At 41.5% G+C, this 26,993-nt stretch overlaps 2 protein-coding genes across 5 annotated transcripts in view; both read right to left on the bottom strand.

Annotated features, from left to right (window-relative positions):
* Positions 1-26,993, bottom strand: part of LOC144298224 (uncharacterized) — a 250,004-nt gene that overhangs the window by 145,306 nt on the left and 77,705 nt on the right. The window lies entirely within an intron of this gene.
* The window catches only part of ASIP (agouti signaling protein), a 39,377-nt gene continuing 13,974 nt past the window's right edge, over positions 1,591-26,993 (bottom strand). For 2 of the 4 annotated variants that reach the window (XM_077872786.1, XM_077872785.1), the window contains exons 2-4: positions 6,095-6,261; positions 4,754-4,815; positions 1,591-1,990 (exon numbers count right to left, since the gene is read on the bottom strand). In XM_077872786.1, coding sequence (XP_077728912.1) covers positions 1,814-1,990; positions 4,754-4,815; positions 6,095-6,251 — 396 coding nt within the window. In that variant the 5' untranslated portion in view covers positions 6,252-6,261 and the 3' untranslated portion in view covers positions 1,591-1,813. Of the gene's footprint in view, positions 1,991-4,753; positions 4,816-6,094; positions 6,262-16,815; positions 16,928-26,993 lie in introns of those variants that run through there. The other 2 variants (XM_077872787.1, XM_077872784.1) reach the window with 2 other exon arrangements.

Here is a 26,993-nt window from a genome sequence, read left to right as displayed (position 1 = left end):
TGACTGCTTTGCTGATTTGTTAACTTACCTTAATAGAATTTAGATTTAGTTTTTCTTATTTTTGACTTATTTTTATTAGAGGTGACTTTGAATTGGAGTCTTAAAATTTAATCCTTACTTAATTTTGCTTTATTTGATTCAGCCTAATGTCTCTAACTTGTTTGGATTTGATGTGATCATTGTTTTATGATGTCAATTGACATTTCGTGTGGTTTGAGATTTTTTTGATTTTGTTTGATTCTCATTGAAAACATGATTGAATGATTTGTTTTTTTAAGATTTTATTTATTTATTCATAGAGACAGAGAGAGAGAGAGAGAGACAGAGAGAAAGGCAGAGGGAAAAGCAGGCTCCATGCAGAGAGCCCGACGTGGGACTCGATCCAGGGTCTCCAGGTTCACACCCCAGGCTGCAGGCGGCACTAAACCACTGCACCACCAGGGCTGCCCTGATTGAATGACTTGTATTTACCTCTTCCACATTAGCAAACTACTACTGTGACCTGGTTTAAGACATATTTGACTCCTGCATGACCCTTACAGATTTGTCATGAGGAATCACAGGGTGGAATGTAGAAAGCAAGGTGGAGTCATTCATGTCAAGCAGGGGACTGTGTCAAGCAGGGGACTGACAAGCAACGATGCCAGCAGCTAAGGGCATTTCAGCTAAGACCAGGTATCACTGAGACCAGCACCAGCTTTTGACACACTGAGGAGTGATAACCAATAGAAACAAAGAAGGTCTGCAAAGCTTCAAGACTGATTAAATCCCTTTTAAAAAGAGAGGGTATTTGCAGCAAACTGTCAGACTCCTCAGACACTGACTTCTCTATGTCTGACCATTTCAAAAACACAGCTGCCACTAAAGGTTCTGCCTGGTTGATCTCTGGAGGAGATCAGAGATCCTTCTTGTTATGCTATGCTTGAACATAATAAGCAGTAAGTGCCAAGAGCTGCCCTAGACTGGTCGATGGCCTTAACTGCCCACTCACAGATTGAACTTCATCTTTGGTTCCTTAACTTCCTACCCCGTTCTACGTTGTTTGTTGTGTGACTTGTCTTGTGCTTTGCTTTCTGTGACCTTTAAGAAGTCAAGTTAAACGCGTGGTGAGATGTTACTGAGTCTAGAATACAGAAACTGCTTTATAATTACGTTAACCTTGCTTTATGACTGAATAAAGCTGATATTGTGAAAAGGCACAATTCACGTGCGCCCCTTCATAGTAGCTCCTGACAGGTAGTTTCGTGCGTTCCCACGTTTAAAGGGATCGAGCAACATTTGTTTCCAGCGGAGAAGCCCTTGAAGGGAGTGCAGCCCTAGGGCCTGGGCCCAGGAGACAAGCATGCGCAGGACACGGGTCTTGTGCTGTGAAGGGGACGGGAGGAAGGGAGAAGGTTCTTTGGAGTCCTTTAAAGAAAGAGCCACACACCTTGGAGCAGCCTACATCTATTTAGACTTTAGCCCTGCCCAAGCCAAGCCTTCTCAAAGTCCCATCTCCTGAAAGCTCCGCCCCAACCTAAGTAACTACACCCACGCCGGTCCCAGGAAGCCATACTTTTTTTTTTTTTTTTTTAAAGATTTTATTTATTTATTCATGATAGACATAGAGAGAAAGAGAAAGAGAGAGGGAGGCAGAGACACAGGCAGAGGGAGAAGCAGGCTCCACGCCGGAGCCTGACATGGGACTCGATCCCGGGTCTCCAGGATCGCACCCTGGGCCAAAAGCAGGCGTCAAACCGCTGAGCCACCCAGGGATCCCCAAAGCCGTACTTCTTAGATAATCAGCCAACCCCCTGGAGGCCGCTGGGCGCGCTCAGCATCTGGGACTGAGAACCCGGCAGGTGCAGGCGCTGCGGAAGAAGCGGCACTGGCAGGAGGCGCAGGGGTCACAGCAGGCGGGCGCCGGGGACTTGCAGCTGTTGCGAGTGGCCACGCAGGGGGTGGGTGGCGGGGGCCGGGGACGAGCCACGTTCTTCATCGAAGTCTTTTTCTGCAGGGAAACGCCAGGGCTGCCCAAGCCGGCCACGTCCACCCCACCTGTCCTCACGTCTGTCTCGGAACTCCTTGGGCTGTCCATGGAGGCCCCAGACCAGACATCCCCACCCGCTCCCGACTGTCCGCTGGACTTCATGACCACAGGGGACCCCAGCGGGTCCCTGCTTCTCCCAGTCATCCACCCCCTGCCTCCAAACCCATGAACACTTACTTACCTGGCTGGGCGCGGCCCACTTTTCTCCCTAGGTGATCCTACTCAGTTCTAGAGTTTTTACTACCTCTGTCTTTTCCTTTGCAGCATGTCTCCAATTTCTCATCAGTTCTGCCTTCACATTAAATCCGGATCCACCCACTTCTTCACCACTTTGCTACCCTGGGCCAGGCCACTATCTTTGGACTGCTGGCCCTCTAGCCCACTTAGAGTCCATCCTCTGTTGCACTAAACAGACGGGCCCCTCCGAAGACCTACGATGGCAACCACACTGGCTTAAAGCCCTCAGTGGATTTTCTTTGAATTTGGAATAAACCATAAACCTCACTTTAGCTCTCGAGGCCCTCTGGTTTGGCCCTGCCCACTTCTCTGAGCAGAGTTTGACCACAGTGCCTTGGTTCCGTGCACCCAACACCAGGAAATTAAGTTCCTGCTGCAGAGCCTCTGAAAGTGGCCAGCCACCTTCCTGAAACCACTCTTTGCTGTGCTCCAATGCAGGTAGCCGTTAGCCATATGAGGCTACTGCATTTTGAAGGTGTCTAGTACAACTGAAGAACTGAATCTTCAATTTTTTTTAAATTTTAATTTACATTTTAAAATAGAAACTGTGAAAAAATTTTATTTTATTTTTAAAGATTTTATTTATTTATTCATGAGAGACACACAGAGAGAGAGAGAGGCAGAGACACAAGCTCCACCCAGGGAGCCCAATGTGGGACTGGATCCTAGGTCCCCAGGATCACACCCTGGGCTAAAGGCCAGCTCTAAACCGCTGCACCACCGGGCTACCCATGTGAAAAAGTTTTAAACAATTGTTTTTGGGGGCAGCCCTGGTGGCCCAGCGGTTTAGCACCACCTTCCGCCCAGGGTGTGATCCTGGAGACCTGGAATCAAGTCCCATGTCGGGCTCCCTGAGTGGAGCCTGCTTCTCCCTCTGCCTGTGTCCCTGCCTCTCTCTCTCTCTCTCTGTGTGTCTCTCATGAATATAAATAAAAATAAAATCTTAAAAAAAAAAACACAATTGTTTTTGTTAAAACTACAGTTGACTTTAACTATTAAAAATTAGTATCGGAATTGAGATGTACTGTGAATGTAAAGATGCACCACCAAGTTTCAGACTTAGCACACACACACACAAATGTAAAATATTTCACTAACTTTTTATATTGGTTACATATTAAAATGGTAATATTTTGGATATGTTGGGTTAAATAAAATATTACTAAAGTTAATTACACATACTTTTTAAAACTTTTTTAAATATGTTTTTTAATATGGCTCGTAGGAAATTTAAATTTATATATGTGGCTCACATTGTATTTCTATTGCTGCTTGAGATACTGAATTTTTCAATATTTAAGTGTTGCTTCCTCTGGGAGGGCTTCTGAGAACACTCTTCCCTTCACTTTTACTACCATGCTTTAATTCCTTTACAATGTTTTTCATTATTTGAATTTATTTTACCTATTTATTGGTTTACTTGCTGTTTGCCTATTTCTCCCACAAGAATGTAAACTCCATGACAGTTGGGATATATCTCTCTGTTCACTTCTATACTCCCCATACCTGGTATGCAAATATATTCCTCACTATGTATTCTTATATGTCAATCATCTACTTACTCTACAGAAGGTCTACAGAGGAGCAGAGACTCTCAAGATCACACAGTGCCAGGTCTAAGACAGGAATAATGTGTGCATTTCAACAATGCCTTAATCCAGTATTTCCCACATCGTGGGAACCTGTACCATGGTAGTATGATTTTAGGTGGTATATGAGTATTAAATGACATTAAATCACACAGTGAGAAAGCATTCTTTTCAGTTTCCTTCAACTTTAAAGGCTCGTTTGGTGCCAATATATCATTAATGCTTTCCCAAAACTTTCTAATCTGATTTTTAACACAGAGAACAAGTCTGAGATTTAGAGCATTTGCCAGGCAACCCCATCCAGCTAAAATCCACTAACAATGTTTTATTTTCATTACACTTATTCTTATAGTTACCTTCTATTTATGGCAAGTGATATTGATTTTCTATCATAGTTATATATATTTTAAGTTTTAGTTTTAAACAAATATGTTAAATAAATAAGTGAAACTCAGTTACAGCAAAAATTGTGGGGGCCCCTGGCAGGTTCTGTTGGTGGAGCATGTGACTTTTGATCTCGAGGTTGTGAGTTCAAGCCCCATACCGGGTGTGTAGATATTACTTAAAAATAAAAGCCTTCAAAAAATTTGGGAAATGGTTCTGAAACAATTGAACTTTAGGAGACATTGCATTCAGTCAAAAGAATGAGTGATGGTGGCATTTCAGTCAGAGGGCTAGCTTGTATAAGATGCTTTTTAGCAGGTAAACTATTTTGCTCAGTGAACCTTAGCTCTCTGGGCTTCTGTGGGGGTCTGATTCAGGGCTTGAGGCCAAGAAGCCTTTAGATAGCTTTCAGCTTCTTTTGTTCATGGAAGGCTGGAAAATCTTTCATTTAGTTCCTAGCTAGAATTCCTTTTAAGTCCGGTCCCACCCCCACAATGAAAACTCACAGTCCTACCTTAGAAGATCTCTTCTTTTCCGCCTCTTTTCTGCTGATCTTTTTGGATTTCTTGTTCAGTGCTTCAAAGAGAGACAGAAGGAGCAAAGCCAGATGTTTTTGGAGGCCACGAGCTGCAGTAAAGCGGGAGGAGCGGGAAGGGGCTCCAGGAAGTCTCAGGGTGGGGGATAAGAGGGGTTGGCTGGATGAATCACAACTTGAGACTTAGGCCAACAGGTTCTTACTAGACTGGCTGCTGACCTGGAGCCAGGGACTGAAAGAAAAATGTCCTCTGAAGGAGGGCAAAGGGGAAATCCAAGAAGGCCCTGAAACATGGACTCAGTATCATGTACATGACGGGACCTGTGTTTTCTGTATTCCTATTTTTCATTTGTCAGACCTATGGAGCCAGGCACCTGATTTGAATCCTGACTCTGCCATATAACAGCTGTGTTTGCTTAGGCAACTTACTTAATATCCTTAAGCCCAGTTTTCTCATCTGCCAATAGGGTCCTGTAATGTCTGCCTTGCAGGGCTGTCTTGAGGATAAACAAGGTATGTTTATAAAGTGAGAAGTCTGGCACATCAAGGTTGATCAAAGGTGATAGTTACTTCCCGATACATCTAGAATATTATCTTTTCCTAGTGAGAGGCAAGGCAGTGAGGGATATTAGTTTTGAATTTGGATTCTGGTTAAAACACCCAGGTTTGAATTCTGGCCCTGCCAGTTAAGAACTGTGTGATCTCATGTTAGTCAGTTAATTTTGCTCAGCCTCAATTTCCTCAACTGTGAACTAGGAATAAAAATAGTACTCACTTCACAGTGCCCAGCGCACAGAGTATATCTCTTACTATTATTTTTATCAGATGAAGTTGAACTAGAAGATGTTTAATGCCAGGCTCTAATGTGCCTGATGTTTTCCCCTGAGCAGTCATTCTCAGTCCTCAACACTGAAAGGACTAATTCATCCCACACTTGTTTATATTCTGCAGCATTTTCAAAAATTTTTACTGTTGACAGTTCTGTGATTCAATAAGTTTCAGAAATACTATGTTATTTATTTATTTATTTTTTTAGAAATGCTATGTTAAACCAAATTCACAGAGGGTCTTGATTTCTGGATTTCTCCGAGCCTCTAACATGTGAGGCTGCATATTAGATTGGTGGTATGCAGGGCTTTTCCAAACCATATGAGTCAAGGAATACTTTATTCATGTAGGATTACTTTGAAGAATAAGCACAAAGGAGCTCTGACGTATGTCAGTGAATCCTGATATTAGCCTGGAGAGTATGTTTGACATCCTGTAGCCCTTTCTCATGGGCCAGAGTCCAGAGACTAGACACCAAGTCATGCTACTCACCTACAATAGAGACAGAAGGGAAATCCAAAAGGTTCACAGAGGAGTTGCTCCTTAGGCTCCTGTCATCCTTGGGCTTTTCCTCAGCCAGGTGGCTGTAGGCAGTGAGGAAGCACAGGGAGACCAGCAGGGTGGCCAGGAGTAGGCGGAAGATATTCATCCTTGGAGGCCTGAGTGGAACAGAGAAGGCAGTCAGGCTGATGGGCCAGGGGTCTTTTTTTTTTTTTTAATTTTTATTTATTTATGATAGTCACACAGAGAGAGAGAGAGGCAGAGACACAGGCAGAGGGAGAAGCAGGCTCCATGCACCGGGAGCCTGACGTGGGATTCGATCCCGGGTCTCCAGGATCGCGCCCTGGGCCAAAGACAGGCGCTAAACCGCTGCGCCACCCAGGGATCCCGCCAGGGGTCTTGATAAGAGGCTGTGCCCTCTGGCTTTCCTTGTATTTCTTTGGGGGTGGTGCTTTGACTCCATTTTATAAGTATCCCAATAGAGCTGGAGGATACCCAGGCTTGGGACAGGAAAGGGGAGCTGATGAAAGAAGAAGAGAGAAAAGGAGAGATGGGGAGAGCAAGAAAGAGAAGGAAAGAAGGGAGATTTCAGGTAAAGGATTATGGATCTGAACAAACCCTCATTGATGTTACTACTCAACGTGGGACACACACTTTCTGCTATTAATACAGGATAATAATGCTGACAGCAATGACTACCTGTGCAATTATGTTTCTCAAGAGTAATTTGTCCTTCCATTCTCTAGTGGTGAAGACTGTTCTTTGATCTGTGGTATCACTGATGACAATTCCTTCCCTTATACTCATCATCTGCTTTAAGTTACTGTTTAGGATTTAAAATGAGTTTCTGTTCAGCATGGTGGATATAAAGAATCCAGAAAGGGGAGTCAGGCCACCTGGATGTACCTGCTATTTAAGTGGCTGTGTGACCCTGGGCTCATCTGGGCCTCTGCTTTCTCATCTATAAAAAGAGAGGATAGGACTACATGACTTAGTACACATTATGAGGTGCAGAGTTGAAACTTACTAAAGATTTAATGAATGAAAGAATCTTGAGAACTTTCCTTTCTAAAATTCTATGAATCAGTGATTTCTGATTCTTGCTTCCTGGGCTTTGGAACAGGTTAAACAGTTGTACAAAGATTTTGTGAAGGCCACTTTTGTATCCTTAAGAGTTGAAGGATTTGCAAATGCATAAAAAATATGAGTGGATCTGATTAAACTCAGAAAAGAAAAAGGAAAAGGAAAAGAGGGCATGGAAAGCCATGGTTAAATCCAATTGGCTGGGCAGTCCAGGTGGCTCAGGGGTTTAGCACCGCCTTCAGCTCAGGGTGTGATTCTGGAGACCCAGGATCAAGTCCCACATCAGGCTCCCTGCATGGAGCCTGCTTGTCCCTCTGCCTGTGTCTCTGCCTCTCTCTCTGTGTGTCTCTCATGAATAAAAAAAAAATTAAAAAAAAAAATCCAATTGGCTGTGTACCTCAGGAGTCTTGTTGATATGTGTATGTGTGTGTGTGCGTACATGTGTATGTATGTATGTTGCACGAGCAAACAAGTACTAATGTATAAAGGCTCTTATTAAGGGAATATGGGAGATAACAGTATCCGGATCATCTCTGAGTATGATAAGATGAGTAGACAGTATATCAGTATAGAGTGCACACTCAGTGTGCACTGCAAACATCCCCTTAGCTATGGCACTTAGCCTGATCTCTTAATCCTCTTGGGTCAAGGCCTTGGTCCCCAAAGCAAAGGAAAGGATTGTAATTTCCCGGTGATGAGGAAGGGCTAACCACCTATTGGGACAGAGGTATAGTGAGAGATAAGAACTGAGGAAGAGGCGAAGGCAGCAGAGTTTTGTTTTTGTTTTTGTTTAAGATTTTATTTATTTATTTGTGAGACACACACACACACACACACACACACAGAGAGAGAGAGAGAGAGAGGCAGAGAGAGAAGCAGGCTCCATGCAGGGAGCCTGACGTGGAACTCGATCCCGGGACTCCAGGATCACGCCCTGGGCTGAAGGCAGGCGCCAAACTGCTGAGCCACAGGGATCCCCAGAGTCTTCTTGAAAAGAGAGAACAATATTAGTTGCTGACCATACTAGCTGTTAATGAAGTACAGCCCTGATAGCCTGCTGGGGTTTTGCTAGTAGCATCAATGAGGAAAACCAGGGTTTCTGGGAAGCCAGCAAGTTGGCATTGCTGGGAACGCGATTGGGCTCTGTTGGTTGTAATAGTGGCCTCTACCAGTCCTGCCAACCACCAATTGCCAGGGATATGGGAGTTTGAGTGAAGCTCATCTTTGTGGAGAAAAAAAAGTGACCAGAGGCAAAGTAGTGTTTAGTAGAAGCTTACCATGGAGGAGCATTTCATAAAGGCCAGTGATATTGGAGGCAGATATGCCCCTGATCAATCTTTTGGAACAAAACATATACTTGGGAAGAAAGGGAAATTAAAGGAGGGAATCTTAGCCTCGAAACTGTCTGCAAACCTTTGCCCATATGCACATTTTTTTCTGGGAAGAAGGTCCATAGCTATTTCTGGATCTATAAGGGGGGCCTCTGGCCCCTAAAAAGCTCAGAGCCCCTTCTTTGCAACCTGAATGGGGCTCACCCAGAGCCACAGGCATATGAGAACAGAGGATACCGTCAATTTTTTTTTTTCTGTTTAGGCAAATAATTGAGTTCTATACTTGGGAAAGTGTGCTTGTTGGAAGGGACATATCACTCCAGCACTGGTATAAAATAAAGAAATGTAATAATGAAGCAAACTAAGGAATATAAACACTATAGTCCCATTTGTGAACAAATATCAAAACTTCCTCAAATGTAAATATGCTTACATATGCAAAGAAAAAGAGTGGAAGGTTACACATTAAAATTTTAATAATGAATACTTCTTAGGAGTGGAATTGAGTCTGGGGAGTGAGGTTGAGACATGCACTTCTTCATGTACTTCTGTATGTGAATTTTTTTTTTAAAGATTTTATTTATTTATTCATGAGAGACACACACATAGAGAGGCAGAGACACAGGCAGAGGGAGAAGCAGGCTCCATGCTGGGAGCCCGACGTGGGACTCCATCCTGGATCAGACCCTGGGCTGAAGGTGGCACCAAACCACTGAGCCACCCGGGCTGCCCTGTATGTGAATTTTTCAAGAATGTTATTACATTGTAATAAAAAAAGAAAAGATGATAGAAATAAATACTAAATGCAACTTGACATAACGTCAAAGGATTTAAGGAACATGGATGAAGAGTTATGTTTGATTTGTGACAATGAGGCTATGGAATTTGTAGGGCCCTCTTCTGTCTTTGTGCCTCAGATTCAAGGTACAGTCTGCTCTCAGCACCTACTGCTCTTGTTACCAAATTTAGGGCTTTCTCATAGCATATCCTCCTTTTACCCCTTCTCTGTCCTGGAAAGCTCTCAAAGCCTTTTACCCTTCTGGTTCATCAGCTACTGTTTTGATATAGGAGAGGTAATGCACAATTTTTGTTATGGTTTTGTTTCTCAGCCAAATGAGCTATACCAAATACTGAAGTTCAGAGCCAGGGGAGAAATATCTGTCATTCGTCATTATCTAGATTCCCCACACCAAATGTTCAGTGGTTGCATAGGGATCCTACCATCCCACATATCTTTGACCCATCTGAGCAACAGACAATATGTATCCATGACAGGTGCCTCGCTGTGCTGAACTTAGGAGGCTCCATTAGGGTTATAGGCTCATTCCTTAAGGTTCCCTTAGGCTTATCAGTGATGGCAATTTATGATATATCAATATGTTTTACCTACTTAGCTTTGTCCTAGAATAGCCAATCAAGCAACAAATATTTTTTAATACCATGGGAGCTTTCTTCCTATGACAGTTGTGTTACAGGATTAGGCATACCTCTGAGAAGGGCAAGAGAAGGAGAAGCAAAGAAAGAAGGGTGAAGAGAACTTTGGGACATGGTTTCAAGAGAGCAGATTTTGCTGAGGGTAGGGATGGGACACCAAAAGGGAGGAAGGGACTAATGGAAAGGACCTGAAGAAAGTCACTTAAGGGACTGAGCCTAACATTCCAAGGGATCCTCTTTAATCAACCTCATCCATAACACGTAGGGAAAACATTAGAAAGACAAAGCCAAAGGATCATGAGGAATTCACCAATCTCATAATTAGTTCTTGCTCTATCTTTGGTTAACCCAGTCCCAGAGGTTCAGCATCCCTGCTGAACTGCCAACCAAATCTACCCTAAGCCAAGCCACCCACACTGTTGCCTAGACAACTGTGAATGTCTCTTAATTGACATCCTGCCTCCTTTCTTGTCCTGTTTCATCTGTTCCCCCAAATAGTAGCCAGAGTGATTGGGGACAGGATGGGGGGGCATGATTCAAATCACACATCACCCCCTGCTTCCTTTAACAGCTTCCTTTAACAGCTTTTATTTTGAAATAAAATCAAAATTTCCTGCAAAGCCCTGTTACTCTCTCTGGATTCATCTGATAGAGTCTTCTGTTTAATCACTGTATTCTAGATGTTATCGTACTCCTTTCTGTTCCTAGAACATGCTAAACTGTTTCCTATCTCAGAGACTTTACACCTGTCATTCTCTTAACCCTAAATGTTCATTCCTTGGCTTTGAACTTAATTCCCTCAGTATTTCACCAGGCTGGATCATTGGCAAGTTTTAGACCTTTGTACATCACCTCTTTCTTTGACCACTTTATCTGAAAGCATCCTTTCTCCAGTTTCTGTCTATCCTATCATCCATTTCTTTCATAGCTCTTACAAATGACCAATTATCTATGTTTATCTTCATAATGGCTTTCCTTTGTTTGTAGAATTTATTTATTTATTTATTTATTTATTTATTTTAAAGATTTTATTTATTTATTCATGAGAGACACACACACACAGAGGCAGAGACATAGGCAGAGAGAGAAGCAGGCTCCCTGCGGTAAGCCCAATGTGGGACTAGATCCTGGGACTCCAGGGTCATACCCTGGGCCGAAGGGAGACACTCAACCTCTGAGCCATCCAGGCATCCCTCGTTTGTAGAATTTAATCTCCCAGAGCATAGGGACTTTGTTGTCATATTGATTTTGCTAAGCAATGCCTGGCACACAGTAGACATTCAATAAATATTTGGTGAATGACTGAGTGAATGAATGGGTAGCAAAGAAAAACAACAACAAAAAATCTTTAGATTTGCTGGTCCCTTCAGGCCAACAGGACAAGAACAGGTTACAAGTCAAATCTGATTGTGATTCAATGTCTTTTCCTTGGCCTTTGTTCTTTTTTTTTTTTTTTTTTTTTTTTTTTTTTTTTTTTATGATAGTCACAGAGAGAGAGAGAGAGAGAGGCAGAGACATAGGCAGAGGGAGAAGCAGGCTCCAAGCACCGGAAGCCCGACGTGGGATTCGATCCCGGGTCTACCAGGATCACGCCCTGGGCCAAAGGCAGGCGCTAAACCGCTGCGCCACCCAGGGATCCCTTGGCCTTTGTTCTATCATACTGGGGCTTAGACAACTCTTAGGTTTCATCAGTATCCCTTATTTGAGTGCTAGGCTAGGACTCTGGCTTTTCTTAATATTTTTGATCTTGTGCTTGACCAAAAAAGGTAAAAGAGACCATTTACTTTGTGGATAAAAGTGCCTGGAAAGGGGGCCAAGATGGTGATATAAGAATCTTAGGACCTTAGAATTGGAAGAGACTTTAGGGATCTTGTCCAAGGAACTTAAGCCTGGCTATGCATTAGAATTATCAGGGGAGTTTTTGCCACCATGCCCACAATACTGTGTTAATAAGAGATAATTTATTTACACACAATACAATGCACAAATTTTAAGTATCCAACTTGATGAATTTTAACTTATATATACATTATGTAACTACTACTCAGATCAAGGTATATAATACTTCTTTCATTCCTGAAAGTTCCCTCATGCCTCCTTCTAGTCAAAACCTATTTTTACCCCTCAGAGGGTAATCTCTATTCTCACTCCAACCACCACAGATCAATTTTTCTGGTTTTTGTACTCATATAAATAGAACCATATTGAATGAAATCTTTTGTGTGGGACTTATTTCTTCTTTTGCTCAACATATTTTTGAGGTTGCATGCATAAGTAGTTTCTCCCTCCCCCACCTCCCCCTTCTTCTTCGCTGATTAGTATTTCACTGTAAATATATCACATTCATTTATCCATTCTCTTGGTGAGGCTTTACAATAAGTAAACCCAAATCTTGTCCAACCTCACTGAATCTGAATCTCCAGGAATGGAGACTGGGAGACATATTTTTAATAAGCTTTCAGGCGATTGTGATGTACAGCCATGTAATACAAATTTTATTGATCACTTTGGTTCTACAGATAAGAAAACTGAGGTTGAGAGTAGGAAAGGGGTTCTCTAAGTAGACACTTGAACTAGTAAGAGGCAAGACTAGAACTTCTTTCACTGTGTTACTCTTTCCACTGCAAGACAACTGAAACTGCTAATTAGTGACAAAGGCAAGGATGTGAACCATAATAGCTTCCATTTATTGAATACCAGGTATATGCCAAATTCTGCTTTAGGCACATTATATACATTTAATTCTCTTAATAAACTATACATCATAGCTGAGGAATCTGAAACCCAGACTAGCCCAAAGGACAGAAATCGTGAGTACACAGAGAGACATCAATCCCAAGTCTGCCTGACCTGAGTCACACAAGAAGGTTGGAACCTTTTCCTAATGTGGAAAGGAGGAATACTACAAACTCGTTGGTTTGGGGGCCTGCCATCCTGGCCCAGTCCAGCTTGCTATACTAGAAATAAATAAAACCAAACAAAACAGCATTTACCCTGCTTTTCAAGCCCTGCTTTTAGAGCTCCTTCAGTTTTGTATACTCAGTGCTCCATCAGTGAAAGTTGTTGACTGCCAGATTAATTAAAAATGTTTCAGCCAGGGACACCTGGGTGGCTCAGTGGTTGAGTGTCTGCCTTTGGTTCAGAGTGTGATCCCGGAATCCCAGGATCAAGTCCTGCATCAGGCTCCCCAGAGGGAGCCTGCTTCCCCCTCTGCCCATGTCTCTCTGTATCTCCCCTGAATAAATAAAATCGTAAAAAAAAAAAAAAAAAAAAAAAAAAAAAAAAAAGTGTTCCAGCTAAGGAGAGGGTGATATGTTTGCTTAGCCATTTGCTCTTCCTCCTCTACTGACAAGTCTCCCCACAGGAGTGGAGACTACAAATGCAGCCAGTGAGCCTGTCAGGGATACGTCGCCACATCTGGGAAGCAAGTTTCCCAAAGCAGGGAGGGCCTTCACTCTTTCACCAGGGAGTAAACTGACCCTAGCAGTCAGGAACTGGAATGAGTCAGAGACATATCTGCTAGTTGAGATGCTGAACCTGGAGTTCTAAGAGTCTGGCAAGCTCTGTTTTTCAATAATGAGGGAGTCTGGGAAGTATAAGGGAAGGGCCAGGGGAAGAGAGTAGAGACTTCTCTTTTGTAGCTGTTGGGATTGAAGGAGCAGAATGGGAAAGGATGGGGAAGGAGAGAAGAAAGCTTGTGGATATTGAAAAAGACTCTCCGACCAAACTTTAGACTTCTCTGAGGCCTCTCAACTAGGCCTCAATATTGGTCCTTCATCCTGTCTTTGGTCTGCCTAGTGTAATTTTAGCAAGAATCCTGTTGACTTAGTGAGAATCTCCTCATCCTTGATATCTGATCAAGTTCTTCATCCCACACCTTTGATGTATATGGCTACCTTTAGCAAGAATCTTGTTAGGTCTGGCTAGCAAGAATTCCCCCTATCCGTGATATGTCTTTTTAGTCATTTTCCATCCACTAACCCTCACTATGCTCTATGGCTATACATCCCCAACTATCTTTGCTGTATTAGGATTTGAGCCTGATTTTCATCCCTTACTGCAATATCCTTATTGAAACAGTCTTGAATAAAGTTTTATCATTTTAACAAGCATCAGAATAATTTTTAAACAATATCAAAAACAATTTGACCTCTTGGGCTGCTTTTATACATACAAATTTGACTACTATGACTGAATTGACTAGTCTAATTTTTATGCCTAACAGAGGCTAAACTGAATAATATTCTTTTTTTTGTAATTTTTATTTATTTATGATAGTCACACAGAGAGAGAGAGAGGCAGAGACATAGGCAGAGGGAGAAGCAGGCTCCATGCACCGGGAGCCCGACGTGGGATTCAATCCCAGGTCTCCAGGATCGCGCCCTGGGCCAAAGGCAGGCACTAAACTGCTGCGCCACCTAGGGATCCCCTGAATAATATTCTAATGGTGGTTTTGGTCTTAGGTAGAGACAGCCTGCCTCAGGACTCTATTTCTGAGATCAAAACCATGTGGCAGGCCCAGGATCTGCCGAAAGGGCCCTGAGTCAGAATTTGAGAGAAGGCTTAATTAAGGCTGTGTTTCTCCTCAAGAAGCAAAAAGACACAAATCATCCAGGCTGTTGCTTGTCAGCGTGAAATACGTCTCCATGTCCTACTGAAACAGAGGTCAGAGTCCAGGCTTCCCAGATAGTCATTCCTACAGTGTACAAGGAATACAATGCTTGTAGGAGCTGCTAAAATGATTACTTTGATTCCCTGACATCATTCCCTTCAGCCTGATTTAATGCTTTTCACTCAACAAAGATATTAGTGGGGACTTCATTGGTTTTGTTTTGTCCGCCAGAAACCACTTCTCTCCCATTTCTTTGCTCCAGACAATGCTGTTTTCTGCTTTTCCAAATTTCTTTGACTTGGGTGTGTTCTATAATCATTAAGCATGGCCTAAAGCTAGGCTGATGGTCTGCTACAGCTCTCAACAACTTTACAGCAGACGGAAGGGAAGAGGCTTTGATGTCAAATGAAATTTTCTGCAGAAAACGATCAAGGCAGAACCAAGGAAATACAGCTGAACAAATCTTTTTTTTTTTTTTTTTTAAGATTTTATTTATTTATTCATGAGAGACAGGCAGAGACATAGGCAGAGGGAGAAGCAGGCTCCACACAGGGAGCCCGATGCGGGACTCAATCCCAGGACTCAAGGATCGGGCCCTTGGCCAAAGGTGGCACTAAACCGCTGAGCCACTGGGGCTGCCCTGAACAAATCTTTTTTTATATATAAAAGATTTATTTGAGAGAGAGAGAGAGAGAGAGAGAGAGAGAACGTGCACATGTGCAGGCACAAGCAGAGAGAGGGGCAAAGGGGGAGGGAGATGGAGAGAGTCTCAAGCAGATCCTATGCTGAATGCAGAGCCCCATGTGGGTTTCGAACTTATGACTCTGAGATGATGACCTGAGCTGAAATCAAGAGTTGGACACTTAATCAACTGAGCCACTCAGGTGCCCCAGAGCCGAACAAATCTTAAGACTATGTATGAATTAGTTCCAAGGGAAAGTAGAAAAAGTTTTGAAACAGATGCTCATGCAAGTGTTTCTGGAGTGGGTCAAGATCTTCTGATCCCACAAAGTCCTCCAAAATGAAACCAAAAATGCTTCCAGCGTGCCCTTCTCCTAGCATCTCTTCAATGGAAATGGCAGAACAAATGTCCAATGTTGCTGAAGTGGAGCAAATTCATCCACAATTGAAAATATTAGCCTGAGCTTTCCTCTTGGCCAATATAATGTGCCAAAATGGGCATTCACTCTGAAAATTTGAACATTTAGAAAGGAAAAGGAGTTTTGACATAAATGGACTTTTGGTTGTCTGTTTTGGCTTCATTTTTTTAAAAAAAGATTTTATTTATTTAGTCATGAGAAACATACAGAGAGAGGTAGAGACATAGGCAGAGGGAGAAGCAGGCTTCTCACAGGGAGCTCGATGTGGGACTTGATTCCAGACTCTGGGTTCATGCCCTGAGCCAAAGGCAGATGCTCAACTGCTGAGCCACCCAGGCATCCTTGTTTTGGCTTTAATAAATATGAAATGAACCAGTTCTACACAGGTAGATTGATCCAAAATCCTAAATTCTACTCTGTGACAATCATTAGAAATCTGATACTACAGATGATTTTCTGAAGACATTAAAGAAGTGTTAAAATTGGACTCTGGAGTCAGAATTGAGATTTTGGAGTACTTCTAAGGAATTTTTTTTTCCTGCTAGGAAATGGAAACTGCAGAGTAAAAAAAAAGTAAGAAGTTACTAGTTAGCAGAAGGTAGATTGCTGCCTTTATGCTAAACTAAATACTCTGACCCATAAAAGTGAAAGATTTGTTTAGCTTTCCCCAAAACTAGGAAACAAGGGATGACTAATGAGTTCCTTAAACTTTCCAAAGTAGCAGCAGCTTCACTGATTCTGAAAGGATATTTAAGTTGCCAACTAAACTCCATCCACTTCCCCTCAAAGAACAGAGGTCAAAAGAACTTTGTTTCTGACCCTGCAGCAAGAGTCTTGCTGCTTGCTTGCTTGTTATTTCAAAGACAAGAACAAGAGAACAACCAATCATACTACAAAAATTATTCCAAATTTCACTCCATTTCATGGGCAGGAAGATTCTCCCTGATGCACAATGAAAAGAAGAACTGTTTCATTAGCTGAAAAGCAGTAGTAAGCAGACCCGGAGAGCAGGCCAGGTTTTACAAGAGAAGAAAAAGTAAAAGGTAGCATTTACTTTACAGAGGGGATCTCTAGCAAGTCAGAAACTTAAACCCAGACAAAAAGATGGGATCTTTGCAGGCAGCAGCAGCAATGTGTTTTCCTCCTACTTACAGTGCCCTTTAGTCAGCCTCTGTAATGACGGGAAGCTGGAGCTCAGCGTCTTCCCTGTCCTTAAGCAGCAGAGGAAATATGTGTTGCAGTGAGTCTTTTAAAAAGAAATGGGGAGCTCCCAGTAGTTGGCTTCCTATCTCACCCTTTGGCTTTCAATCAAGCAAAAACTGTGTCTTCATATTGGTTCTGGTGACCACAAGGGTGTCACACTTCTCTGTATTTGTTGTCTGATCTTGTATATTTCTTCTCCATTTGGGAATTGAAATTGCAGTTGACACTGAGGTTAGAAGAACTTGAAAAGGAAGTGGTTGCACTGAGGATACCCATGACCAAAATTTAATGAGAATTTACTTCAGAATGGATCCCAGGAGATAGAATGAAACTTTAGCCTAAGGAATTAACCTGGAAAAACAAATTCTGCCAGAGAAGGGTTTAATTCAGCTTCTTAACAAAATTCTGGGTGGGCTAAGGAGCACTTGGTGCAGAAGTCAAACCTTAGATGGGCAGATTGCTAAGGACTCGATTGTCTTTTTAGTAAAATCTCTTTGGAAACGTTTAATATTGATCTCATAATTTTCAAATTTTTTTTTTAAGATTTTATTTATTCATTCATGAGAGACACAGAGACCCCACAAGGGACTTGATCCTGGGACTCCAGGACCATGCCCTGGGCCGAAGGCAGATGCTCAACTGCTGAGCCTCCCAGGGATCCCCCCTTTACTCATTTTAAAACAGGGTTGTCTTTCTGTTGTTGAGTTCTTCATATATTCTGGATAAAAATCCTTATCAGATCAATGATTTGCAAATTATTTTGTCCCATTTTGTGGGTTATCTTTTCACTTTCACTTTTTAAAAAGATTTTACTTATTTATTCATGAGAGACACACAGAGAGAGGCAGAGACAGAGGCAGAGGGAGACCCAGAATCACAACCTGAGCCAAAGGCAGAATCTCAACCACTGAGCCACCCAGATGCCCGCTTATTAGTTCTAATAGTTTTTTTGTGGATTCCTAGGCTTTCCTATGCACAAAATGATGTCATATAGGAATAAATCATGTCAATAGAGATAGTTTTACCTCTTTCTCTCAAATCTGGATGCATTTTACCTTTTTCTTGCCTAATTACCCTGGCTAGAACCTCTAGTACAATGCTGAATAGAAGAGGTCATGGAATGGTCTTTAAAAAAAAATCAATTCAAAACAATTTCTGACTCTTACCTCTCTTAACTCTCCTGGTCCATATGCCTTAGAAAGGAGATTTGGTTTTGGAATGTGACTTTCTCTAGAAAGGCATAATCTCCTCTTAGCTGCTTATTGGTTAATGATCAGGGTGAATGGGATGAAGAGTTATTTAGACCTATTTTTGAAATTCAGGAGTTCTGCATGACTATTCCTGGGCATTATGTGCCTTTCTTTCTGCCAACAGCAGCTTCAGGTCAGCCTGGTTGTTATACCCTCTTGGGGATAGCCCAGTCAAAAGGATGTCTGGGGTATTCAAACATAATTCTGGTTCAGCCATCTGGATTCTCTGGTCAGACTGACATGGTCCTAAATCATGAGAACAATGTGTGTGCTACTCACAAAATCTTCCTGCAGCTGCCTGAGCAGGGTAAGGTGAAGGTGGGGACATAATGTGTCTCCATCAATTTTTTTTTCAAAATGCCCTGTCTCACTCACATTTGACTGTTTGAAATGAAGAGTGTGAGTAGGAAGAACTGGAGAAAGGTGAAAAGCGATAAGACATACTGATTTTGTGGCTAAGGAAGGAGAGTAACAACCCTAGCAACTGGAGAAGGAACATCTTAAGTCCTAGGAAATGTGAGGCTCAATTAATGTTGTCCTTTAGATTTAGCACTACAACCTGGCAAAACAATCATATGGTTTGTGTGAGGCAGACTGCTATCAGGCTGGCAATCTCACCTCCTGCTGGGCTTGTCTTTCCTATTCATGTGCTATGAAAACAAAACAAGAAAAAAAACCACATGCGGACATGCTCTGACACTGTATCTTTTGTGCCTGATGCTATCAACATCAGCTCCCAAAGATGGATGATAACCCATTCCCCCCTGCATATGTGTGCAAACCCGCAGACTGGCATAGCCATGTTTCAATCTGACTGGTAAAAAATCATATGCCTCTTCTGATGTCCAAATGGCCTTGGTTGCGGCCAATGGTGATTGAGAATAGCTTTAGGCTACATTCTGGTTATCTGAAATATGACCTCTTGATCTTCTCTGAGACTTATTCATAGTTGGCTGAGTCTGGAATCCTGGGGGACATGGCTGAGGTTAATGCTGCCGATTGGCCTCATCCTGCTGCTTGGGAGACCTGCTGACAGTAGCCTATGCTATATGAGTGAGATAAACTGAAAGTATTTGGTTATAGCACCTATCCATCAAACTAATCAAAGTGGTGAAGAGAATGGCTTATTCATGTGAAAATCCACCGGAAGCCAAGATGATACAGAACAGAGGGTGGATGTTATTGGGATAAACTCTGCATGGGTCTCCTATGCTCCTTCTTCTCATCTTATAGAGTGAGTATTCTAAGAGTGCAAGGTATTCTTTACCTTTACCCAGCTCTATATCCAGGCTATTTCTCAGGATTGTCTTTGTAGCAAGCAACCTTAAAGTATGAAGTGATCCCTCCCTAGAACAAAAAGCACGCTTGCTTATAGTGGATTACCAAAGCTAATAGAAACAGATAACAGATTGGTGGTTGCCAGAGGTGGGAGTTGGGGGGTAAAGTAGGAGAAGGTAGTCAAAGGATATAAATTTCCAGGATGCCTGGGTGGCTCAGCAGTTGAGCGTCTGCCTTTGGCTCAAAGTGTGATCCTGGGTCCTGGGAGAGTCTCACATCAGGTCAGGCTCCCTGTGAGGAGCCTGTTCCTCCCTCTCTCTGTGCCATCAAAAAGATGAATAAATTAAATCTTTGAATAAAAAGATACACATTAAAAAAAAAAGATACACATTTTCAGTTATAAAATAAATAAGTCAGGAGATTTAATCTATGGTATGAGACTAGAGTTAATAATACCATATTGCATATTTGAAGGTTGCTAAGAGAGTAAATCTTAATTCTTACCATAAGAAAAACATCCTGTTACTAAATGAATGTTAACTAGAGTTATTGTGATGATCACTTTGTAATATATACAAATATCAAATCATTATGTCATATACCTGAAATTAATATAATGCTATATATCAACTATATAGCAATAAAATATTACATGATATATAAGTAAAATAAACTGTAGATATTGCAATACAACAGTGGGTTTCTCAAGCTCATTGTTCCTCTAATGTAAAACATCTCACTATGCTTGCAGGTATCTATTTGGGTCCTCCATGTTGTCCCTGGTGAATATGAGAGCAAGAATGAAGGCAAAAAATTAATGCACATGTTGCTTGCTGTATGGTGAGTAAGAAAATAGTTTGGCTCATCCAGTACACTTTTCATCTCTAAAATTTGATGTGGGTCATTTTTATATCTTCCATGTCTCCATTTAAAACGGTCAATCCGGGATCCCTGGGTGGCGCAGCGGTTTGGCGCCTGCCTTTGGCCCAGGGCGCGATCCTGGAGACCCGGGATCGAATCCCACGTCGGGCTCCCGGTGCATGGAGCCTGCTTCTCTCTGTGTCTCTGCCTCTCTCTCTGTGACTATCATAAATAAATAAAAATTAAAAAAAAAATAAAACGGTCAATCCTTTCTTTAGCTTATTTACATAAGGATATAGTAAAAATAACTATTTTAATGTCCTTGCTACTAATCCTATCATATGTATCATTTCTGGGTTGGTTTCTATTGACTGGTTTTTATCCTAATTATAGGTCATATTCTGTTTTTTTTTTTTTTTAAGATTTTATTTATTTATTCATGAGAGACACAGAGAGAGAGGGGCAGAGACATAGGCAGAGGGAGAAGCAGGTTCTTTTCAGGGAGCCCAATGAGGGACCCAACCCCAGGACTCCAGGACCACGCCCTGAGCCGAAGGTAGAAGCTCAACCACTGAGCCACCCAGGCATCCCTATTCTCTGCTTTTTAAATGTGTGGTAATTTCTTTGGATAACCAGACTTGATCCCAGGACCCCAGGATCATGACCTGAGCCAAAGGCAGAGACGTTCAACCACTGAGCCACCCAGGCACCCCTGTTCTTCAAACTCTTGATTCTAGGCTTTCTTAGACTGGACTAAGGCAGCCTTTAGGACTACTTTTCCCCCCAATGTTCAGGCACAACCCTTCTGAATATTCTTCCTGATGCTCTGTGAATTATGCAGGTTTTCTACCCTGAATGGTGGGAATAGGTATTAGTCCCAGCCCTGTGTGATCATTGGTATTTTTTCCTGCTAATCCTTTTCAGTGGATCTTTCCCCAGCCTCAGGTAGTTTCTTCATACGGTGCTGTATACCCTAGGAGGATCTTCTGAACATTTCTCTAGTTCCTTCTTCAGTTTCTGCACCATGGGCTGGAAACTCTCCAGTCATTAAGTTATAACAATTGCAAGCTTCACTTATTTTCCATCTTTCAGCGATCACTGGGTTTCATAACCTGGTGTCCATTGAAACCACTGTTCATATATTTTGTCCCATTTTTTAGTTGTTTCAGGGGGAAGGGTAAATTCAGTACCAGTTATTCCATCTTGGTTGGTTGTGTTCATTCTATTTGATGTAACAAAATTAAGGTCCTGAACAGAAGTATGCTGTGTTCTTAACCATCTACGAGAGTCAAGTATGTACTATTCTAAACTCTTATCACCAGTGTAATTGATGAATTTATAGTATTCTACCTCTTAGGAGAAGTAATCAAGTGTCAAAAGCATGACTTTGGAGTTAGACAACTTGGGTTTAAATTCTGTCTTTGTAATTAGCTAGTTATATAACCACTGACAGGCTCCTTGAGCTTCAGTTTTCTCATTCGGAAAATGAAAATAATACCTAATTATTAGAGTTGTTGATAATATAAAATGTGTATCCTAATGGTTGGTATATAGTAAATTTTCAATAAATGGTAGCTGTTATTATCAAAGGCACTTGTCTTACTAATACTATCAGTTTCTGCATAGATGTTCAAACTTGATAAATTATAAGCCAATTTGCCAATGTGAGGACATTGTTCCTTTATTGCCAAAGCTGTCATTTGTCTTAAAATCAAATTTTGTTGCTTTCTTGGATGGCACTGTCTTGCAGACAATTTATGATAATATTTTTTAATTGTACTTCTTGATGATACCAAATCTATATTCATAATGGCCCAAGAAAATGCACTTTAGTTAATATAAATTATGTACATAGTACACAGTAGAATGTTTTTGCTTATATGGTCAGTTGACATATGAGACATATGTTCTAAAGTAGCTATAGATCTATTGTGGTTACGAAATAAATATTCAAAAATCAATAGTGTTTGTATTAACCAACAATAACTTAAAAACAGTAATGCCCAACTAATATTTGACAAAGCAGGAAAGACTATCCACTGGAAAAAAGATAGTGTCTTCAATAAACGGTGCTGGGAAAATTGGACAGCCACATGCAGAAGAATGAAACTAGACCATTCTCTTACACCATACACAAAGATAAACTCAAAACAGATGAAAGATCTAAATGTGAGACAAGAATCCATCAAAATCCTAGAGGAGAACACAGGCAACACCCTTTTTGAACTTGGCCACAGCAACTTCTTGCAAGATACATCTATGAAGGCAAGGGAAACAAAAGCAAAAATGAATTATTGGGACTTAATCAAGATAAAAAGCTTCTGCACAGCAAAAGAAACAGTCAACAAAACTAAAAGACAACCTAAAGAATGGGAGAAGATATTTGCAAATGACATATCAGATAAAGGGCTAGTATCCAAGATCTATAAAGAGCTTACTAAACTCAACGCAAAGGAACAACCAATCCAATCATGAAATGGACAAAAGACATGAACAGAAATTTCACAGAGGAAGACATAGACATGGCCAACAGGCACATGAGAAAATGCTCCGCATCACTTGCCATCAGGGAAATACAAATCAAAACCACAATGAGATACCACCTCACACCAGTGAGAATGGGGAAAATTAACAAGACAGGAAACAACAAATGTTGGAGAGGATGTGGAGAAAGGGGGACCCTCTTGCACTGTTGGTGGGAATGTGAACCGGTGCAGCCACTCTGGAAAATGGTGTGGAAGTTCCTCAAAGAGTTAAAAATAGATTTGCCCTACGACCCAGGAATGGCATCGCTGGGGATTTACCTCAAAGATACAGATGCAGTGAAACACTGGGACACCTGCACCCCGATGTTTCTAGCAGCAATGTCCACAATAGCCAAACTGTGGAAGGAGCCTCGGTGTCCATAGAAAGATGAATGGATAAAGAAGCTGTGGTCTTTGTATACAATGGAATATTACTCAGCCATTAGAAACGACAAATACCCACCATTTGCTTCAACGTGGATGGAACTGGAGGGTATTATGCTGAGTGAAATAAGTCAATCAGAGAAGGACATTGTATGGTCTCATCTATTTGGGGAATATAAAAAATAGTGAAAGGGAATAAAGGGGAAAGGAGAGAAAATGAGTAGAAAATATCAGAGAGGGTGGCAGACATGAGAAACTCCTAACTCTGGGAAACAAGGGGTAGTGGAAAGGGAGGTGGGGGGGGTTGGGGTGACTGGGTAATGGGCACTGAGTGGGGCACTTGACGGGATGAGCACTGGGTGATATGTTATAAGCTGGCAAATTGAACTCCAATTTAAAAAAATACAAAAACAGTGGGGATCCCTGGGTGGCTCAGTGGTTTAGAGCCTGCCTTTGGCCCCGGGCACTATCTTGGAGTCCTGGGATCGAGTCCCAGGTCGGGCTTCCTGCATGGAGCCTGCTTCTCCCTCTGCCTGTGTCTCTGCCTTTCTCTCTCTCTCTATGTCTATCATGAATAAATAAATAAAATCTTAAAAAAAAAACAAAAAAAATACAAAGACAGTAATGTCAAAATAAAAATATGTCATTCACAGCAGAATTACAAAAATAATTAGGAACACATTTAAGCAATTACGAGGATATATATGAAAAAAGCTATAATCTCTACTGAGAGACATAGGAAAAACTTGAATAGGTGGGAAGACAAGCTATTTTCCTCGATGGTAAGAATTATTATGATAAACAAAAATTGTCCCCAGATTAATATAAAAGTTTAACATAATCTCCACCTAAACCCCAATGAATTTTTTTATTTTTTAAATTGCCTCTGAGGTTCATTTGAGAAAACTATGTTCCAAAGACTGTCAGCCCATCTTGGTTGTACAATTTCAACTGGGATTAGGCAGTGTGGGAGCCATAGAGGCTACTCTACCACCCTTTTACATCATTTCATTTCAGAAGTCCTAGCAGGATAATCCCAGGAGTCCTTTTTGGTTGTTTCTGATTCATTACTACGTTATGATGATCATTCTTCAAAACTCTTTTGACGTCTACATGCATTTAGACTCTCAATAGGCCTGTCTACACCAGTCTCTTGGAACGTAAGTACCTCCTTCTATTTCATGGAGCAGAGTGGCTGTGGTCAGAAAGAAGAGTCTGGCCATCCTGAAGCTGGATGTGGGGAAGTCACATGGATCTTGAGAAGGCATACATGCAAATACCAGCCCAAACCTCTTGGGGAGGCAGTGTATCTTTTCCCAATTGTTTCTCACATTTGTTTCTCCTGAGCATCTTTTGAATTAGTATCACCTTCAGAGCTAAAGATCCCTGGGCCCTGCTTTAGACCTACAAGTTAGGATCTCAGGATCTAGGCATTTATTTATTTATTTATTTATTTATTTATTTATTTATTTATTTATTTATTTATAAATTTATTTTATGATAGTCACAGAGAGAGAGAGAGGCAGAGACACAGACAGAGGGAGAAGGCTCCATGCACCAGGAGCCCGATGTGGGATTCGATCCCGGGTCTCCAGGATTGCGCCCTGGGCCAAAGGCAGGCGCCAAACCCCTGCGCCACCCAGGGATCCTGGATCTAGGCCTTTAAAACCTATTTTTCACAAGTTTTAATGCATGCTAAGTGTTCTAAAATGCCTGCTACTCTGTGTCTAGTTTCAGAGTTGCTCAATCTGATAAACACGGTCCTCTAAACAATGGTTCTCAGAGTCCTTAACCAGTTTTTGAAAAAGTACTTCACAGGTCCTGAGTCCTAAACCTCACAGGAAGACTTACAAGCTGCAGATCACAGCAGTTATAGCTTCATTCTGTCTGTAGCCTAAGTTTCATTTCTCTCCCTCTCTGTAGCCACCATTCCCAACCCTACTTCTTTTAGGTTTCATAAGCTGTAAGTGGTCATTTCTAAGGTAAAAACAGATATCCTACACATGAACATTCTCTATAACTACAAACCCTGTCCATTCTTTAAAATGTTCCGTTCCTTTCTATTCCTGCTGCCACACCCTAGAGATCCTTATCACCAGAATTACACTCACACACAGCCTCTTGTTAGTCTGTATGACAGCAGTCTTCTTTCTCTCAAATCTTTCCCACCTACCACCCCCCATCCTCCCGCTCAAAAGCCTAAAAGGACTCTTGGTATTAACCATATTAGTCTAAACTCCTCCGTTTGTTTCCCAGGCCCTTTACAAGTATCCCATTTTACAGGTATCCCATTTTGATTTCCCACTATTTCTTTTTTTTTTTTTAAGATTTTATTTATTTATAAGAGACACAGAGAGAGAGACACAGGCAGAGGGTGAAGCAGGCTTCATGCAGGGAGCCTGACGTGGGACTCGATCCTGGGTGTCCAGGATCACACCCCAGGCTGCAGGCAGCGCTAAACCGCTGCGCCACCAGGGCTGCCCTTGTTTTCCCACTATTGCATACATGCTTTACATTTACTGCCCATACACATGTCCTGCTCATTTCAACCCATGGGACAGATTTATTTCAGCGTTCCCAAAGCATGGTATGAGGAGTCAGAATAGGGGTCCAATAAATGTGAGCCAACTGACTCAGTAGTTGGCATTTGTTTCCTTTCGATGCCCTCCCTTTATATATATATATAATATTACAAATCAAGTATCATATTCTATTTACAGATATTCCTAAGCTCTTATGGCCTCCATTATTATTAAGTAAAAAATAAAACAAAAAACAGGAAAGGATAAAAGGAAGGGAAGAAAAGTTCCCCACAGTAGAGAATTGGCTTTCAGAGTTGCAAAAGCAAAGAGAGGGAAAGGCTAGTAGTCTGATAACTCCCTCTTTGAAGTTATTCAGGAAACAGCTCAGTTAGGAATATTCACTGGCTTTCTATAGTGCCATATAATCAGTATCATTCCGTTTAGAACACAGATACTGTCACTGTTCCTTGCTAAATGTTTCAGATGCATTCATTCTGCCTCCTCCATGTTAGTTCAGGATTCATTTCTTCCCATTCACCTGATTGCCCATATTAAGCTAAAATGTCCTTCTCCATGCTCCCATGAGACCCTGGTGTTAACTTTTAACTCAACATCTTATATTGAAAGTGCTTGTTTGTGAGTCTGACTCACCCTTAGACTGTGAATTTCATGAGACAAGGTCCAGGCTTACTTGTTTCTGTGTTATCTATATAGATTCTGTTCATGTAGATGCCACATAAATGACCTCTGAAGGCGGCAAACTTCAGAGGGTGGAAACTTTGTTGTTTTTGTATTGTGAAAAACAAGCTCAGTGTTTAGGTGTTCAGAAAAAGTTTGTTAATGTTAACATTTCTGTGCTTTGCTCCTCTCACATACTCATAACCTTGCCCTTTTCCATCAAACTCTAGTTACTGAGCATTTAGTAAATGTTCAACAGACTCTTGTTAATTGAGATTAATACCAATAGCCACTGTGACAGAAACAATAAACAAATTCATTAATTATACTTTTGTTTAGAAATTTGTGCATATAAAAAAAAAATATAAAAAAAAATAAAAAAAAAAAAAAAGAAAAAAAAAAAAAAGAAATTTGTGCATAGTCTAATTGTTTAAATAAGAACTTCTGCCTCTTTTCCATACTTTCAGAGAATAGGCTTTAGAGCCAGGCAGAATTAGATTTGCCTGGCTCCGAAGCTTATTAGACTTGTGGCTCTGCAAATGCACTATTTAACTTTTGATATGCCCTTTTAGAGCCCTACATTAAAAATGGAAGTAACAGGGGGTACCTAGGTGGTTCAGTTGGTTAAG

This window comes from Canis aureus, chromosome 26, assembly GCF_053574225.1.
Source record: "Canis aureus isolate CA01 chromosome 26, VMU_Caureus_v.1.0, whole genome shotgun sequence".
Classification (NCBI taxonomy): Eukaryota; Metazoa; Chordata; class Mammalia; order Carnivora; family Canidae; genus Canis; species Canis aureus.
The sequence above is the reverse complement of the archived record's forward strand: the minus strand, read 5'-3'. Positions and strand labels throughout refer to the sequence as shown.